The sequence below is a fragment of the Prionailurus bengalensis genome, chromosome D2 (genome assembly GCF_016509475.1).
Source record: "Prionailurus bengalensis isolate Pbe53 chromosome D2, Fcat_Pben_1.1_paternal_pri, whole genome shotgun sequence".
NCBI classification, from domain to species: Eukaryota; Metazoa; Chordata; class Mammalia; order Carnivora; family Felidae; genus Prionailurus; species Prionailurus bengalensis.
In genome coordinates, this window is record NC_057351.1 from 21,407,690 (window position 1) to 21,425,378 (window position 17,689).

At 40.7% G+C, this 17,689-nt stretch overlaps 1 protein-coding gene across 19 annotated transcripts in view; it reads right to left on the reverse strand.

Moving 5' to 3' along the window:
• The window catches only part of ANK3 (ankyrin 3), a 697,552-nt gene that overhangs the window by 36,220 nt on the left and 643,643 nt on the right, over positions 1 to 17,689 (reverse strand). For 9 of the 19 annotated variants that reach the window (XM_043596402.1, XM_043596395.1, XM_043596398.1 and 6 more), the window contains 7 exons: positions 16,830 to 16,926; positions 15,913 to 16,141; positions 15,146 to 15,271; positions 14,084 to 14,206; positions 13,621 to 13,647; positions 12,477 to 12,558; positions 604 to 8,397 (listed from right to left, as the gene is read on the reverse strand). In XM_043596402.1, coding sequence (XP_043452337.1) covers positions 604 to 8,397; positions 12,477 to 12,558; positions 13,621 to 13,647; positions 14,084 to 14,206; positions 15,146 to 15,271; positions 15,913 to 16,141; positions 16,830 to 16,926 — 8,478 coding nt within the window. Of the gene's footprint in view, positions 1 to 603; positions 8,404 to 12,476; positions 12,559 to 13,620; positions 13,648 to 14,083; positions 14,207 to 15,145; positions 15,272 to 15,912; positions 16,142 to 16,829; positions 16,927 to 17,689 lie in introns of all 19 variants that reach the window. The other 10 variants (XM_043596407.1, XM_043596403.1, XM_043596409.1 and 7 more) reach the window with 2 other exon arrangements.

A 17,689-nucleotide genomic window follows, 5' to 3' on the forward strand; every position in this document is an offset into this window, starting at 1 on the left:
TTAAAATAATCATCAAGAAAGACACGATACTGGAAAATGTTTTTTAGCAGTACTCAGATTTTACAGAGAGACTAATGCTAACACTGTACACTTACATGTGTCCTAGTCACCTACATGAACACTTCTCTTTTCACATGGCTCACTTGATTGTCACCTGCACCGGCCAGATGTGAGACTACATGGATGCTCAATGTGATGGAATCGAACATGCTGACGAGCTAGCTACTGGACAGCGGTTACAGAATCATTGTGTCGGTGAAAACACCATGATGGGATCTCAACATCTCTGCTTTTACTTTGACAGAATCATTATTAGTACATTAAAGAAAAAAAAAAGTTGCTCATCTTGAATGACACCAATGTCTTCAGCATGCTTCCCTAGCTGTCTACAGTGTCGTTTGGTTAAAAGGGAGGAAGAAGAGTGTATAGACAGCACACACAGATGACAGTGACAGAATGAGAAACTACGGTTAAGTCACTTCACAGGCAATCACGACAGTTCATGCACTAGGGTCTACGAGTCGGAAAGTGTTTACAAACTACGCTCGCTCTCCGGGATGTGAGCAAAGAGTGCTCGAGAGACCTGACTGCCTCCGTTCTCACCAGTCCTTCTACTGCTCCTTTTCCCACTGCCGGCCTTTTCACTCTTTGATTTTAAAGGTGCTGCCTCTGTTTTCTTATCTCTAGCAGACTTCGTGGTAACTGAAGGCTGGCCACCCCGGGAAGTCTCGGACAACGACGTGTTTCTTGAGGTACTGTCTTCCTCATCGGACAACTCGGACTGCATCTTTTTGTCTTCTTCAGAGAGGCGGTCCACAAGCTTTAAGGTCTCACCACTAATTCCCTTAAAATATTCAATGGAATGTTTACATACTTCCTTAAGCTGACTCTTCCTAACTTTTACTATGGCGGTGGTGGTGGTGGTGGTGGTGGTGGTGGTAGTGGTGACACAGGTGGATCTTACCTTTACTGGCAACTTGGATGGAAGCTGTTTGGCCTTGCCTTTCTCTGGCTGCCCTTGCTTTTGTGTGGCACATGCTTTTCTAACTACATTATCTCTGTGTGTGTCTTTTACTGGAATTCTGGACTTTACATCTACACATGAAGAAGAAATAAGGGTTTTGGTTTTCTCAGATTGACTGACCTGCTTCGTTTTACTCACTTTCATGTTTGGCATATGACTTGGTGGGCAGATATCTTTTGGTGAAGTGGCCTTTATGGGAAGTTTGGATTTTCGCCTAATCCCTATCGATTCCTTGGTCTTTGGCTGCTCTCCAAGAACTTTCTGCTTATCTCTTACACAGTGTCCTTGCAGTACCCCTGTCTTTTTTCCTGATGAGATTTTCACTGGATTAGCTTTCTCTGTGGTACAAGTGGGTGCAGAATGTTCTGTCAGAACTATATTACTTGTAATGTTATCTGTCTGTATAGTGGAAGAATCCAAATTGTTGTTGTTATTAAAGTTATCTTTCTGGAAATCATGTTTTTCTTGGGGCCTAGTGCCCATGTGGCTATTGGCTGTATTTGAAATCATTGGTATAGTTTCATTCTCTAGTCCCTGACAACTGGTCATCACAGCTTCTATCTTATCTGTCACTTCTCCAGGGCCTTCTTTCTTCATGGTCATGGTGGATGCAGAAATTCCCATTTTTATAGGCGTGCGCAACTTGGGGTCAACTTTAGAGGTGCTAGTGGCTGCTGCCGATTTCTCCAGGGAGCCACTACTGGATGTGCCTTCCTGACACTCTCCGCTGGTCGGGATGCTGGGGTTGGGTTCGACTGGAGGTGCCTCTACATTTCTCTCTAGATTGGTTTCTACAGTGGTGTCCCCTGACTGTGGCTGTGGTGTGGCAGTGACCATACTTTTATCCCCTTCCCCCTGGTCCCCTGACTTCCCTTCAGAAGTATGCTCACCAATCTGGAAAAATTGGAGCCTCTCTTCAACAAAATCCCTCTTGCTCATGTCAATTGCACCACTGCGAGTCATCTCAAACATTTTCCCTTCGTGAAATGGGAAGGGGTTAGGCTCACTAGTTGGGGTACTTTCATCAGTTGGCGTTCTGGCTGGCGTTGTATCAGGGGTTGTTGCTGGCGAGCGGTCTTCCACAGCCAGACCAAATGGCTTAGTTTCATCTTCCCGTGATTTACTGTCAAAAACTTCATCATCCCCTCGGTTATTAGACCAGGGATCAAAATCTAGACCTTTGGTAGCTACTGTTTTAAAAGGAGTGGCAAATTCTTCATCTACTTTGTAACTGAAGTAAGTATCAGGAAACACTGATCTGTCAGGATGTCTGCCTTCTAGAGTGAAAAACTGGGCCCCTGATTTCTGATCAGTCTTATCAGGGGTCCTTTCGGATGAGGAACTTTTAGAAGGTGGCTTATCTTCATCTGGTCCCACCCTTCCCTCCTCCTCCTCGATAACTTCAAGTTTACTTTGGCTAAAGGAGCGATCAGCTGGCTTCAGAATGCCCTCTGTGTTCCAGACATCTTTCTTGATTTCCATGGTTTGACTTGGGAGTTTAGAATCACTCTCTGTCAGGCCATCATCTTCATCTTGCAGGTCATAGCCATCCAGAGAGTCGATCTCTGTGGCATCTGTGTCATGAGAAAACTCGGCCGTGGTAGCAATGGAACACTCTGTGATGGACTGGTCATTGTTCCCATTCTGGGCGGTTTCATTCTGAGGTGAATCGAGGCCAAGGCCAAATTCGTTATCTTTTCCAGATCCATTGGTTTCCAATTCTTTCTGGTTGGAAGCCTTGTCAGCAGGAGCTTTGGATTTGGTCATTTCTTTTTGTTCATCGTCCACTTCCTTTAATTTGAAGGTGTATTTTTTAACTGGGACCGGCTGATAGATGGACTCGTCATCGCTCGAATCGCTGACGTCTGCCCCAGGAGGAACTGGAGAAGGTGGCTGCACTCTGATGACCGGTTCAGCCAGCTGGTACTTGTCATGTTCATCTTGCAGACTGACTTCAATCATGTCAACCTCTCTTTCAGGGAGATAATGATGCTTCTTATCTGGCTCCATCTGGTCTGCATCCAGTGGTGGAGGAGGGGGGAACTCAATATAGGCAACTCTACTGGTTTTGGGTCTTTGGTTAGAGTCTTTGCTCGCATCGGTAGGCATTTCACGCTCCACGGTTGCTTCCTCCACCGTAGTCTGCTTTAAGGAGGCTGACTTGGCCTGCTCCTCCTCCTCAGATTCCTCAGACACCTCAGGGATTGGGCTGGGTTTGCCTGGTATATAAGCTATGAGCGAGTCTGGTGTCTTAGACGTGAATTCATAACTCACTTCCTCTGAACTGGGTGTTTCCGGGGTTAAAGGGCTTTTCCCAGAGCTGTCTAGAAAGGAAACTTGTTCTAGAGTGTCGTCTTCTGGACTACCTTGGGGAGAAGGAGGCTGCTTCTGCTGTCTAGTTGTATAAAAGGTCCCCCTGGTCTCTTGTACTGTCTTACACTCCTGACTTATGATCTTTTTTACACTTCCTTGTTGTATCTCCTTTTCATACTGCTTCCCCACCTGTACAAAACTGACATAAACAGGTAAAGTTTTTATGTCTTTCCCTCCCTCCGTCTGGGCTAGTGGAGCAACTCTTTCCAATCCATCAAGGGGACTGTGGTCAAACACATCACTAGAGGGAGATTCCTTTCCTGGGCTAAACTCTAAGGAATCAGGAGATTTGGTGGGAGAGGTTTCAGTTTCATCGAGAGGAGGGCATAAGCCTACGTAACTCTGGCGTTTGGAAACTTTGCTGATTTCTGAATAGGTAACTTTTTCATCTTCTATAGAATTAAAGTGCTGTGTCTCGACTGTCTCTTTACTCATACTTGATGGGGACAACTTTGGTGATAGTTCGTGTTGGGGGAACGTCGGCTGCTCGCAAAAACCATCAGGAATATCAGAAGACAGTATTCTCCGTCCCTCTGCAGCTCTGACTGGGATGTGTGATGCTGCTGAGCTCTCACTCCTCCTGGAAGGTTGTTCCAGAGATCCACCCGGCCGTTCCCCTTCTTTCACAACATATTCCCTATATAAGACCTTTTTGGAGGGAGATTTTACAGTCATTTCCTTAATTTCTGAGAGAGACCCATTTGTTAACAACTTGTGTTCTCTCTCAGTCACAGACATAAATTCACTCCTTTGATCAACAATCTTACTCTCAGGGTGACCAGTGTGATTCTCTCTTACATCATGAACAAGTACATGTGAAAGTTTTTCTTTCTGCGACTTATTGTTAGCAGCTCCAGAACTTTCCCATGTTCTAAAGACCTTTTTGTCCCATGGTCCCTTAGTTGCTAAATCTGAGGTTACATGACATGCCAAGTCTTTAGTCTGTTGCTCAGAAAAATAGTCAGGCATTGCTTTACTTGACATTTCAGTTCTCTGTGTCTTCACATCCTCGGAGCCAGAATCATTTATGACAATTTCATTGCTTTGGACATGCTCATCTTTAGCTTTCAGGACCATAAAATCATTTTGCACAGACACACTTTCATCTGGGAGGTCTATGGCCTTCTGCTGCTTTTCTCTAGCAAAAACTTGGTAGACAGGCAGCTTGCTCTCCTGGATTTTTTTGACTGGGATTCTGGATTGGCCCTCCGGCTTTTTGTCTTCTTGAGACATGTCCTTACTTTTTGCCTGTGTGCCTTGTTCAAATTTTAATCTAATGGAACTGAGTTTGGATTGTTTGAGCTGAAAGCCAGACTGGGGCCCTTCTGGTGCTTTGCTCTGCGAAATGCTTTCTTTGGCTTCCTCCATGGACTTGCTGTCCTCAGGCTGTTGGGAGAGAACCTTCTTCTCTGGGCTGCTCGGCAGACTGGATTCTTTCCTCTCATCAGCTTTGGGGAAGCCTTGTCCATCATGGCCATGCTGCCTTGCCTTAACCCACTCATCATTGGATGCCAACAGTTCTGTCAGCAGTACCTTCTCAGGGCTGCTACTGGTAGAGCTTTGAGAAGAGTATTCTTTACCATTTCTAGGGCGTGGCTTTTTCTCTGGGGACTGCAGTTCATCATTAAGCTTTTCGGTTTTGTCACGAAAAAACTGTGACACTTCAGTCAGTTTTTCTTCAGCTTCCTTCACAGTCCTGTCCACCCTATCTTCATATATCAACTTCTCTCTACCTCTGTCTAATCTGTCCTCAGTAAAGCGCATCCACATGGCATGTTTTGGACTACTAACATCGCCAGAATAGTGCAACACTGTCACTTTATCAAAATGCTCATCTTTAGACACTTTACCTACACCATTTTCAGACACATCTTTATAGATTTTGGAGAGAATTTCTTTTTTGGGGGCAGTGACTACTTTTTCTCTGGACCGCTTATCAGACCCCTGTAACTCTGAGCTAGGGGGTCCTGCATGGTCTGTAACCGATTCCTCGGTATCAGAGTGAGACACATCTAGCTTTTCTGACAGAAGCATTTTCTCAGCAAACCTGTAAGACTCCCCTCTTAGTTCTGACAACTCATCGTCATGGTATTCTATTGAGTGTTGACTCAAAAGCTTCAATGTTTTATAAGAGTCATCAGATATGAGTTGAGCAGAACTAGGGCGACTATCTTCTTCTTGGGACACAGGAGTGTTTACTCTGGAAGACTCCAGATAAGAAGGCAATGACTCTTCAGCAGTGAGTTCTTCTTCTTCTTGCTGACCCTGTTCCTCTGAACAAGGAAAAGCATCGTGTTTTTCTGGCAGAAAATCTTTTAGGTTAATATCTCCCCGGGATAAGTCTTTCTGATATACATACATTTCCTTTTCTGGATGCTTTTTGGTTTCTCTAATAATGACTTCAGTGGGCTCAGCTTGGTTACCTTTTTCGATGTGGACTTCTATTATACGCTCCAGTTTGGGTTTCATTTGGTTGTCCTTCTCTGCATGCTGGGCTGAGGTTTCAGCAGCAGACTTGTGAACATCTGGAGGCACTGCCGACTTATGCTCAAACAGACCTGCCAGTTCTTTGGAAGGGTCCCGCCCGGACTGAAAGGCCTTCATGATGTCATGGACTGACATGGTTTCTTCAATTCTTTCAGAGGCACCTTCACTGCCTGGTGGAGAATGATAGACCATTCTGGTGGTCGTGGTTATGTGAGTCTCTTCCTTAACACGCATGCCTTTGCTCAGAACCCGACTGTGGTCGTCTTCTTCACCGTTGGCTTTCATTTGAAATGCTTTCACTTTTTCCTTAATACTAGAGGTGGTGGGCTTTGGCTCCAGTTCTGTAAAAGTAGGTGAAGGTTTGGGTGACACCGGCTCCTCTGGTTGGCCTGGGGGAGCATCTCCAGCCGAAGGTTCATAGCTCCTGATAACATGCACCACTTCAGTTCTTGTTTCTGTAATGACAGGAGGGATGGGGACTTCGTGAAAAAGTGGTTTAGGGCCAGTGCTTTCAGCACTCTGTGGGGCTGAAGGCGTTTTTTCACTTCTTGTTTCAAAGCCACTGTCAGACAAAGGGCTTTTGTCTTGGTCATGTTGAGAAAAGTCATCCGGAGACTCCAAAATAGTATCTGTTCCAAAAAAGGAATCGGCCATTTTACACAACTCTTTCTCAGAGGTGGAAGGCCTCATGGAGGCTGGAGGCATTTTGAGTTTGTGTTCCTGCAAAGCGATTGCTGGCTTCAGAATCCTTTTCTGTCTCTCTTCACCATCCTTCTTTGCATCCTCAAACTTGTACTTTAAATTTGTCAACGAACTACTCCCAATATCATTTGTTAAGTAGTCAATAACTTTGGTCAAGTTATAATCCTTCTCGGAGGCGGCTTTTGCTTTCACTTGCACTCTCTCTGGCAGAGTTGGGGAATGGATCGTGGCAGCTTGTTGTCTCGCTTCTCTTATTTCTTCCGAACTAAATTCTATCCAGTCGTCTTCGGGAGAGAGTCCTTTGTCACTCTTTGGTGATTTGGGTGGTCCTTTATTATCTACACACACATCTTTTTTAAGGATTTCACTCACTTTCACCAAGTCTTCCTTTACTTTCTCAACGATTTTGAAAGGTTCTTCATCGTCAATTCTCCCTTCTTTCGGGAGTTCGGGTTGGAATGGCTTCTCCTCAGGCACGTCTGTTTGTAGTATTGCGGTCATCCGCATGAGGTCCTCTTTCATTTCAGCCACGTCTTTTAATATCTCCTGACTGGAAGATAAAGAAGATGGTGTAGACAACTTAAGGGCAGAGGGTGCAAGGAACAAAGACGACTTAACTGGAGATGAAGTTCGATTGAAATGGGGCTGAGGACGTGTCTCCGTAGTCAATGTTTTAATGGGTGACAGCAAGGCTGCTGCTGATTTTGTAAGTGAACTAGAGTCTGGAAGTTTCTTTAATGCTGGTTCTGGCAAAACATTGACTACAGAGTATACTGGCACTGTTATTATAGATGAAGTTACAGATGAGGTAGTTGCAGATATTGACGACCCAAGGGATGTATAGAGTGCACTTGCTGAAGGAGTTCTTAGAGACTGAAAAGCGGATGGTGCCGAAGAAACATATGACCTGAGTGGGGAAAATGGCATCGCTGTCGTGGTAGAAAACACTTTATCGACTGTGTCAGTGGCTGCGCTAACCACAGAGCTCACAGAGTTTGTAGCCGTAGAAATTTTTTCCTGTAACGTGGCAGTGGCTTTGCATCCATTAATTAAAGTTGAAGATGACGGATATTTCAGGGGGGAAATAGATCCATTGACTAATGCTACCTCTGCATGTCCAGGCATCTGTTTCACAGGTGATGAGAGAGAGGGGGCCATTGTAACTTTAGCTGATGAAATGACATCAACTGCTGATTTCACTGGAGACACCACTGACTTTAGAGGCGAAGATATTAGCGGTGCTGCTGATGTAATAATTGACTTAAATGGCAAACTTGAGGAATACATATTAATGTTTGATTTGGGGGAGGCAGGGGGGGTCATAGTAATTGACGACCTCTCCAGAAGAGACCCCGCTGTAGTCACTGGAGAGGTTCGGGAGGAAAACGTAGAATTGGATGCCAGCCCTTTTAAAGGCGAGGACTCTGGGACTGTGGGAGCTCTAACCAGGGTACCAGAGGAAACCTGGATATTGTACGGAGATTGTGACACCACTGTTTTTATCGGTGAAGAAATTGTCCGAAAGGATCTAATCGGAGATGCCACATCACTAATGGATTTAACTGAAGATGTAGTCGACGCGCCTAATGTGGATTTGATTGGAGAAGGAGTCGAAACAGACCATATTGATTTTAACGGAGAAGCTGATGGCGTATTAGAGGAAGAGCTTGATAAGGAAGTGAAGCCTGACTTGGCTGGCCCAGGCACTGTGATCGGAGCTGTTGTCCAGGACTGGTATGGTCTTGTAGAAAAGAATGGCTTGTATGAGTAAGTGGTGGGGAGGGATCTTGTTGCTCCTGCACTCCGTTCAACTGTTTCTTAAATTTTAAAAATGAAATCAAACACAAAAATCAACAAAAATGGTTGAGAAACAGAGAGACCAGAGAAAAAAATTGGTCAGTAAACTTTGAAATATTACAAAAGCAAGTACAATTGTTTGCATGATTTAGAATGGAAGAGGCAAAACGAACAATTAAGTAAAAGAGGAAAAAAAAACTCCACAGACATAACCAATCCAGAATTTAAAAAAATAAATAAATAAATAAACAAACAAACAAACAGAAAACAGAGCAATGGGAAATGAAAGACAGAAAAAGCACATCGCAACCAAATAGGCCAACAATGAAAAACAGAAAACATGAGGAAAGAATTAATGATGAGAAAAGTAACCACAATGGAAAACGGTTCCCTTACTTCCTATTGACTTTCTTATGTGCTGGTTTCGAAAGATCAGCAGCCATTCTGTTTTGCCTGTATAAGTACACGTTTGTTTTGTGCAACCATATAACTTTCATTTTAGTAATTTCTAATGCTCCCTCTCCTTGAACCTTTCGGTGATACAGATTGCACCTACTCAGAACCATATCGATGTGTGCAGCTATACATTAAATATCTAGAACTCTTTTTTTAGAAAACTACTCAAGCCTATTTCATGCAGAATCCAAAGTAACTTTTATGTGACAGGCAACTGATTGCAAACCGTGAAGCCACTGGATTTTAAATCTGTATCTTCCATGCATGATTCGGTTATGCTTCACACCCATAAAAAGCCAATAAGAGCAAGAAATTTTCTGAGTTAGAACTTTAAAAGAAACAACAACGAAAAGGAATGTTTGCATTTATTTTTTCCCATGCAGCATATTCCTTTTGGTGAGGAAAAAGAAAATGTAATATGAAATGATTTAAAAATGCATGTGTACATACACACAAAGGGGGGAAAAGCGGAAAATATGGTTCATGGTTACCATAAGCAAGCAAAGCAACTGAAAACATCTTATCATGCGCATTATATCACGGCAAACAAGCCAATGAAGTAATACAATTTTTATGCCATATTATGCACAATATATAAACTTTAAAAATACTTTCACAAGAGCATTTAGAAAGAAGAGTACACTTTTTCCATGAGATGCAAAATCTTGGTACCTTTTGAGATTTTAGGAAAATATTTAATACCGCATACTGAAAATACATCTGCAACTAAATGTATCCATATCCAGTGTGATCTTTATTATGGAGAAAAGCACATTGTTTATTTTGGATATTCCCCCCCCACCCCCCACAATCTATCACACTTTAAATTCTCAAAAGGTATCATGGGAAAATCTAAAAAGCACAGTCATATTTTTAACACTTCATACTTAAGTATCTGCAGTGGGATCCAGTATATATTGGTATACATATTTATTTATCAGTGGCAAAGGTACCAATTCTGGTGCCTTCCCAGAATGTTCATGGGGCTCATGGCTGCTCCAAAGAGTAGAGCAGCCGTGAGGCAAACCTACCACTAGGAAAGATGGATTTAGTACCAGCATTCATCTGGCAATGGGACAAGAAACACACAAATGAGGTAAGCACACTCACTGGGGGAGAGAGAGCAAATGCACACTTGGTCCTCTCTACTTCTACAGCTCTAACAAACAAACCGAGTTGGTCACAGAGATTTGGAATGCCTGCCAAGGCCTAATGGTCTATGTCAAAGTTGAGTACAGTTTCGCTCCCAGAAAGCACTGGTTCAGAATAATAGTGAAACGCGAAGAGGAAATGACAATCTGCTTCATCTTTTATGCTCCTCTTCATGCTGTGCCCGGGCCATTGCTACAATCCAGTCCTTGGATTAGCAGCTACTCCCACAAGGGTGAAGATTTTCATTCCTAGTGTACATTTAAATTCAAATATTCAGAACATGTCCTCTTCTAAGCTTACATATTATAATAAAGAAACGTGGAAGAACTGAGGAAAAACTCACCCGTTCATTATCCCTCCTAGTCATAATTCTCAATATTATATTGCTTAATATATTTTGGACACACCATACTGCAAATGGAAGATTTGGGGATTCCTTCACTTTAGTGACTTGGGCTCAGCCCAATGTCTCAAGAGAATTTATTTTTATAACTACCAGAAACTGGCAAAGCATCTCTCCTTCACCACTGAAGGCTGGCTCCATCAAGCAATGTAGTCTTCTGAACCACATGTATGGTTTTAACTTTGCATGAAGTAGCCAATTTACTGATTGGTTACACATTTTATGCTTAAATGACACATATTTTGTGATGCACTTTATAACAAAGAAAATTTCTGGGAGGTTCTGGATGTCAGGCACTGAATTACACCAGATTCTTTCTTGTTTGGGAGGTTGGGGTGGGGGTGGAAGGGACAGGGTACTGAGAGAAAAGCTGTGTCACTTGCAGTTCTAACACCAATTCAGAGGCCATGACATTTCCTTAGTTTTTAGTTCTTAGTCCTTTCCATTTCGCTGTTTACCACTATTATGCTCCCTTTCATAAAACAGAGAAAAGTACCTTCTTCCTTCTATCAATGTTATACCATAACCGAAGCTAACTAAAAAATAGCAACACTTGCATAAATGAAAAAAATTTAGTTGACTTAGCACAGACCTTACCTCAAACTCATATAGTCCCCCAAATACTTTAGGGACCAGAATCATATGGGAGCTCACCTGCCCAGAGGTACCTTGGACCTAAAGAAGCTGGTCATGGAGCCTGTCCAAATCTTAAGTATTTTGCCTGGGAGTCCCAACCAGCTACCCTCTGAGAGCCTTAGATTTGAGGCAAAATAGTATTCCAAAGAAAAGTTCTCAAAGAATATTTAGTCTTATTGAAAAACCATCTACTTATACACATATATTGTCCTTGCTTTGTAGAATAAGAGGAGTTAGTTTCATCCCTTATGGTTTTGGAAGGATTTAGATATTTATGCTAGAGACAAAAACTGAGATCTGGAAAAACATTTATGAGTGTGGTAGAGCTCCATTTCTCTTATGCTCCCCGTTTTGTGTCTGGATATAAAAGTTCCACCAGTAGTCAAGGAGCTAGACTCCATAAGATTATGCTAAGACCTTTTAAGCTAAGTTCTAGAGTCTTCCTGCTGCACATTGAATATGCTATGTTGGCCCACAGAAACAAGAACTCAGGAAAGGTGGGAAAAACCAAAGATGTGGCTCTTATTTGTAATTTCCAATCCTCCCTGAACTCAAGTTAACTGTGAGTAATGGGAAACAGCCAGAAATTATTCACTAACAATTATTTGTGTAAAACTCCTTTTCTGATGGAGCAAACACAGTGCTACTCTCAGCACTCTTAGCTCCTGTTGATGGAGGGATTCTCTGGAGGGCTGAGGGGATAGGGGAAGATGAAGTGGGGAGGGAGATGGAATGAATGAATATGACTGAATGGATTTATACCCTGATACTTGCAAGCCAGTTAACAATGAACCAAAACAATCACTGAAAGAAGAAAAGGGCTTAACCAGTCTAGTGAAGACTAGCCTTGGAAATGGTACTTAATAAAGATGGGTGGGGGGTGGGGGTGGTGGCGGAGAGGGAGAGAGGAAGGAGGAGATACGAATTCAATAAGCAAGTGCCTCAAGAACGTAGGAAGATACACTTCTTGCAAACTGGGAAGAAGGAGAATCAGGACTGAGGTATAATGACCTACCTATATTATGAAAAATGAGATGAAAATCAAAGTTACATTATCACTTTTCTACCAACCTGCATATATAAAAATATTTTCTCTTTTGAGCTTAGATTTAAAGCAGCATTGGTGCATTATCTCGTAGGACAGTTAACAATCACAGTGAAATCAAGGTTTTTAAAGACAAGTAATGAGTAGATGTTTCTAAATTTTAAAATAGGTAGGGGCTTTTTAAAAAAAAACCTGTTTTGAGGTTATGATCTAAGGGTGTTTGTGCTTCACATCTTCAACTATGTACAAAGTATCAGTTACATTTCATGATAAAGTTTCCTTGAAGGCAATTTTTCTTTTGCCATTGGGCTTCCAAATGACCCCCAAATTCAATTTGTACAGAAAAAATGTCTCTTCTTATAGACATCCACATAGATTAGTAAATGTGTTAGAAAACTCACTCATTCCAGGCTCTGTCAAGTAGCTGTAGCGCTTACGTAACGCTAAAGATGCAAAGCTCTGTCTTCTATCTGCTTTCTCGGCCTAAAAAAGAAAAAAAAGAGAGAGAGACTGTGTCCAAATTCCTTGTGACCTCTGTATGGTTTTGAAACATTTTGAAGGATGGCATGTTGATGACTGGTTTATCTCTATTTTTCTTCGTATGGATTCTCCTCATGAAAATGGTAATTCCCTGTTGTGACTCTACAACCCCAGCCACTGTCTCAACCAAATTCCCATCATTTAGCAAATATAAGAGCACCAACACAGCAGACTACAGGGAACTACAAATACAAGACGAGCGTTACAGAGACTTCTGATGCTAAGCAGTAAATTTTCCCAAATCCTTCATATTTAAAACACATATATCACGATGTACACTCCCTCTATGTGAGTACATTCAAGGGAAAAGGGCACACGGCGTCTCATTCGGATTACTGCTGCTGTTTCTATATGTTCTAAGGCATAAAGTGTAGATGAGGTTAAAAAAGGGTTAATGGCTTTATTAGAAATAAGATTCTATTTATTATTACTGGGGTATGAGTTTTAAAAATCCAATTATCATATAACTTGGAAAAATATTAGGAGATTCCTCATAAGGAAAAATTCATTCAAAACCAAATGGAACTACTCTACAATACCCTTAAAAATGGCCAAGATAATTTTCTTTAAATGACAAATATTTATCAGTAGCCATGGAACACATAGTTGGTATTACACAGAACAACTTGACTTATACAATAAAACTTCATATGTTACTCATAATCTTGATTTGACTGTTACACAGAGTGGATACTAGGTGGAAATATGGAAAAATGTATATTTATACATGCCAAGCTACTACATTTAAAAATGTTTAAAGAATTTTAGTTTCTCTTTTTCAAACACTAGCGGGATCACATTCCTGAATGCCCTGGAGTGTTCTCATGTACATGTGGAGGAAGAGTAAACCATTTTTTAAGAAAACCGTACACCCTTTACCTCACTTACGCTAAGATCTGCCAACATATAATCCGTTTCCCCACTTCAGCCCGCTGTAACTTCTTGTATACAGTTTCAATTTCTATTCTATCTCTGATAGAGTAAAAGCAGAAGTGTTCATATTACCTCATCATCTTGATCTGACTCTGTCTCCTTTTGGTTCCAAGAGGCATTGCAGAGACAAGGAATATTATAATGGACAGCAGGGAAAAGAATATCAGGATATGAAAAGGACTGAGTAGAAAGCACAAAATGCAAGCTGAATCAAGAGAGCAAAGCAAATCAAAAGAAGCCAACACAAAATATCAAGAACTGTACATCCACGGCAAATTAATGTGTGACATCATTTGAAAGCATAAAAATCTCTGAGCTACCAGCAGAAGCAGAAGCACCATACAGAGGACTCCATCATACAAACCATAACAACTTGACACCACGGTAACAAGACTCAATTTACACAAAGAGACTAATACAACTGGAGTTTCAGGAACTTGAATCATGTTACAAAGCATTCCTTAATTGCATACCAAGGGCCCACTTCTTCAGGACCAGGGGAAGAGAGTCACGATAAACCAGTATCAAAAGATACCTTTTTATGTGCTGGCAGAGTGATATTTAAGTTGCAAACAGCTGTTTGAGGCAGTCCTTTTGTTGTCTTTGGTTCTTTCAGAAAAGACAGACGACCACAGGGCTCTTGGCTGGTGTCTCTAATCTAGAAGAATTTAGGTGGTTGACAGTTATAGAGAGGGACTTTTCTGAGGATTCCTGTCTATACAAGGATTAAACATGTTTATTTTACAGAGCACTTCAAGAGGCAAGAAAAGTAAAGGGAAAAGATGATGGTAATAGTTACGGAACAACCACCGTGGTCACATGTAAGCTCGACGGGATTTAGAATGCCAGGTTCCTAGATTAGACCCGGGATGGCTGTGTCTTCTTGTTTTACCCTGGTAATATGCTGTATAGTCTGGGTGATATACATTTTCTTCCCATTTAATAATTTCTCTTTCCCAAGGCCTCTGTTTTAGCAACAATAATAACAGCAAATAACTGTCCCATGTCCTTCTGTTCTCGGAGGAGGAAGTTTCTCCAGAAACTCCATTAAGATGGAGTTGGGCTCCATTAAGATGGAACTTAATTATGGGGCTTGGATTTCAGCCATTATTTGATTAATAAGCATGAATGAGATCTGATGCATTTTATTATTCTAGATTGTTTGGTCTGACAAATATTTGCTTAAACAGAAACAATCATTTAGCTGTTTAAAAGGTAAAGGCTCTTTTTCGCTAATTACAAAGCTTTCCTGGCTCAAAAGTGCCCTGGGGGAGAACTTGGGCAAAATCTGACCTTGTTCCTCTGAATTCAAGTTTGGTGGGTTATTTCAAACTGGATAAATCATTAAACTTTTTTTTTCTTTTTATTCTCTAAGAGCTCATTCTAAAAACTATTTATTTATTTATTGAGAGAGAGAGGGAGAGAGAGAATCCTAAGCAGGCTCTGCACTGCCAGAACAGAGCCTGATGTGGGGCTCAAACTCACAAATTGTGAGATCACGACCTAACCTGAAATCGAGTCAGAAGATTAACTGGCTGAGCCACCCAGGCGCTCCCCACCTTTTTTTTTTTTTTAATTCAGTCTATTGATGATTTACCTTGATGGAAAACGGCAGTCTATTTTCTTTGAAAGCATAAAAGTTAAAAACCAGCTGCTGTCCCCCTTTAGTAAGTGGGGCCAGATTTCCATAACAATCAACATAAATAGGTTTTCCTTCCAGAACCTTTTGGAGTAAAAGAAACACATAATTTAATGTTAATTAAATTAGAATAATTTTGAAATTTTAAGTCACATAATATTAAAAGACTGACATATTTCTATGTCACATTTGTCTCCTTATTAGGAAATTACTTCTATGGTGTTACTTGCCACAAAAATAACTCTTCAGGCTCACAATTCAACAATTGTGACTGGAAACCAAATCATGCACATGTATAAGACAGAATTATATATTCAATTCTATTCTAGCAACCTTAGACATGTTTGAGAAAGTGCTGACATCAATCGCATATTCATACAGACTTTGAAAGTTGGTTGTTTTTTTTTTTACTCCAATACTTTTACTGAGTTTGCAAATGGAAAATCATAGTAATGTGCTAAAGACAGTGACCATAAAAATAAAACAATTCAAGTTACCACAGGGAAGCACTGACCATGATGTAGATTCATTACTACTACATTTAAACCAAGATAGCCTCACACAAAGACACATAAAACATTAGAGGATAAGTCTATATCAAATTTTTTAACCAAAAATTGAAACCAATCATGAGCTTGATATTTCTAATAAGTGCTATTGTAACCTCAAAAGACAACCCCATATCCGGGGAATGTAATAAAACAAACTTGTTATGAACAAGGTACCTCAATATCTTTGCTTCTTGCAACTTCTTCAAAATTCTCTTGCTGCTCTAAAGTTTTGTCCACTTTGTCATCTGTCATGCAGAAACAGCGCAGGGAGGATTCTACAGGATCATTCATTTTGGCAAAAACAACAAACTTGGCCATATATGGAACACATATTAGTTCTCTGTACAGCTGTGAGGCTAACCCCACAGTTTCTAAAACTTGATGGCAGTCTGCAAGCCAAAATCTGAGAAACACAGAAGTGTGAAAATGAGATGATTTTAGTGAAATCTTAAAAATAATCATCATTAAAAAGTCAAAGCATATAAGGGACTGATACCAAAACATTAACTTGTTCATTTAAACAAACAGCAATGATGCTTACTCTGCTTACAGAAGGTCTACATTTATTATATGTTTGTTCCTTTGCTGAGGAAATGCTAAGGATTTTTTTTCTCCCTTGTCCTTCCCATAAGATTCTTATTCCCCTCGTATAATTACCCATGATGAGCCTTCCCTTCTACTCCTGCTTAAGAGTTTAATCTCTTACTTTACATTAGAAGGAATACGGATTTTATGGAAGAAAATGGGAAAGACATGGAAATCCTATCTTTTTTCTTTGAGACTATAAAAATTAAAAACAAGTTGCTGTCTTCCTTTAGCAAAGGGGCCAGATTTCCACAACGATCAACAGAAATAGGTTTTTACAAATTGCTGAGAACTAGCAGAAGCAAGTCTAGCACCGTAGAGCTGCTTGTAAGAACTGGATAAAATGATGTACAGTAGTGAATTTTACATTTCTGAGTTAGGCCCAAGTTCACCATCAAAATTTTTAAAATTAATCATACTGGTGGTATTGAGCACGAAAACTTTTACTTTCCAAAAGTTAATAAAATTAATTCCTTAGTGCTTTTGGGAATCCTTTATTTCCATACCTGGCTGAAACATTGGTTGTAAAAGAGACACAATCCTTTATAAATGTCAGAGGTGTAGTTCCTGTGATGTCTTCCCACTGAGCAGGCGAGGTGCCTCCTGAGAGAACAAGAGCAGATACCTTGATGTCATCATGGGAGATGCCCCTTATAATATCTTCTTCACCATCCTGTTCTTCCTGCACAGCCGGAACTTGCAAAACTTCAGCAACTTTCAATTAATGGCATGCCCTAAAGGTAGTTTTCCTCTATTCTCCTTCTAGCACTAGTGCTACCTTATAGTGATCTTCTTGTAAGATATTACATTTTTTAGAGATCATTTTTCTGTTTGGCAACTAAAGAATATTTTAAACCTGGGGCAACCACAGGCTATAAAGCACACTTTGTAAGTGCAATTTATAGGTGCAAAGATTAGTTGTTCAGATAGACAATATAATTATCTTATTTTTAAATTTTTAAAAAAATACAAGAACTATCAAGAAAGTTAAGAAGCAGCTTATTTTGTTACAAAGGAAATTGAAGAAGATATAAAGAAATGGAAAATCTTTCTGTGCTCATGGATTGGAAGAATAAATATTGTTAAAATGTCAATACAACTCAAAGCAATCTACACATTCAATGCAATCCCAATCAAAATTGCACCAGCATTCTTCTCGAAGCTAGAACAAGCAATCCTAAAATTTGTATGGAACCATGAAAGACCCTGAATAGCCAAAGTAATATTGAAGAAGAAAACCAAAGCTGGAGGCATCACAATCCCAGACTTTAGCCTCTACTACAAAGCTGTAATCATCAAGACAGCATGGTATTGGCACAAAAACAGACACATAGACCAATGGAATAGAATAGAAACCCCAGAATTG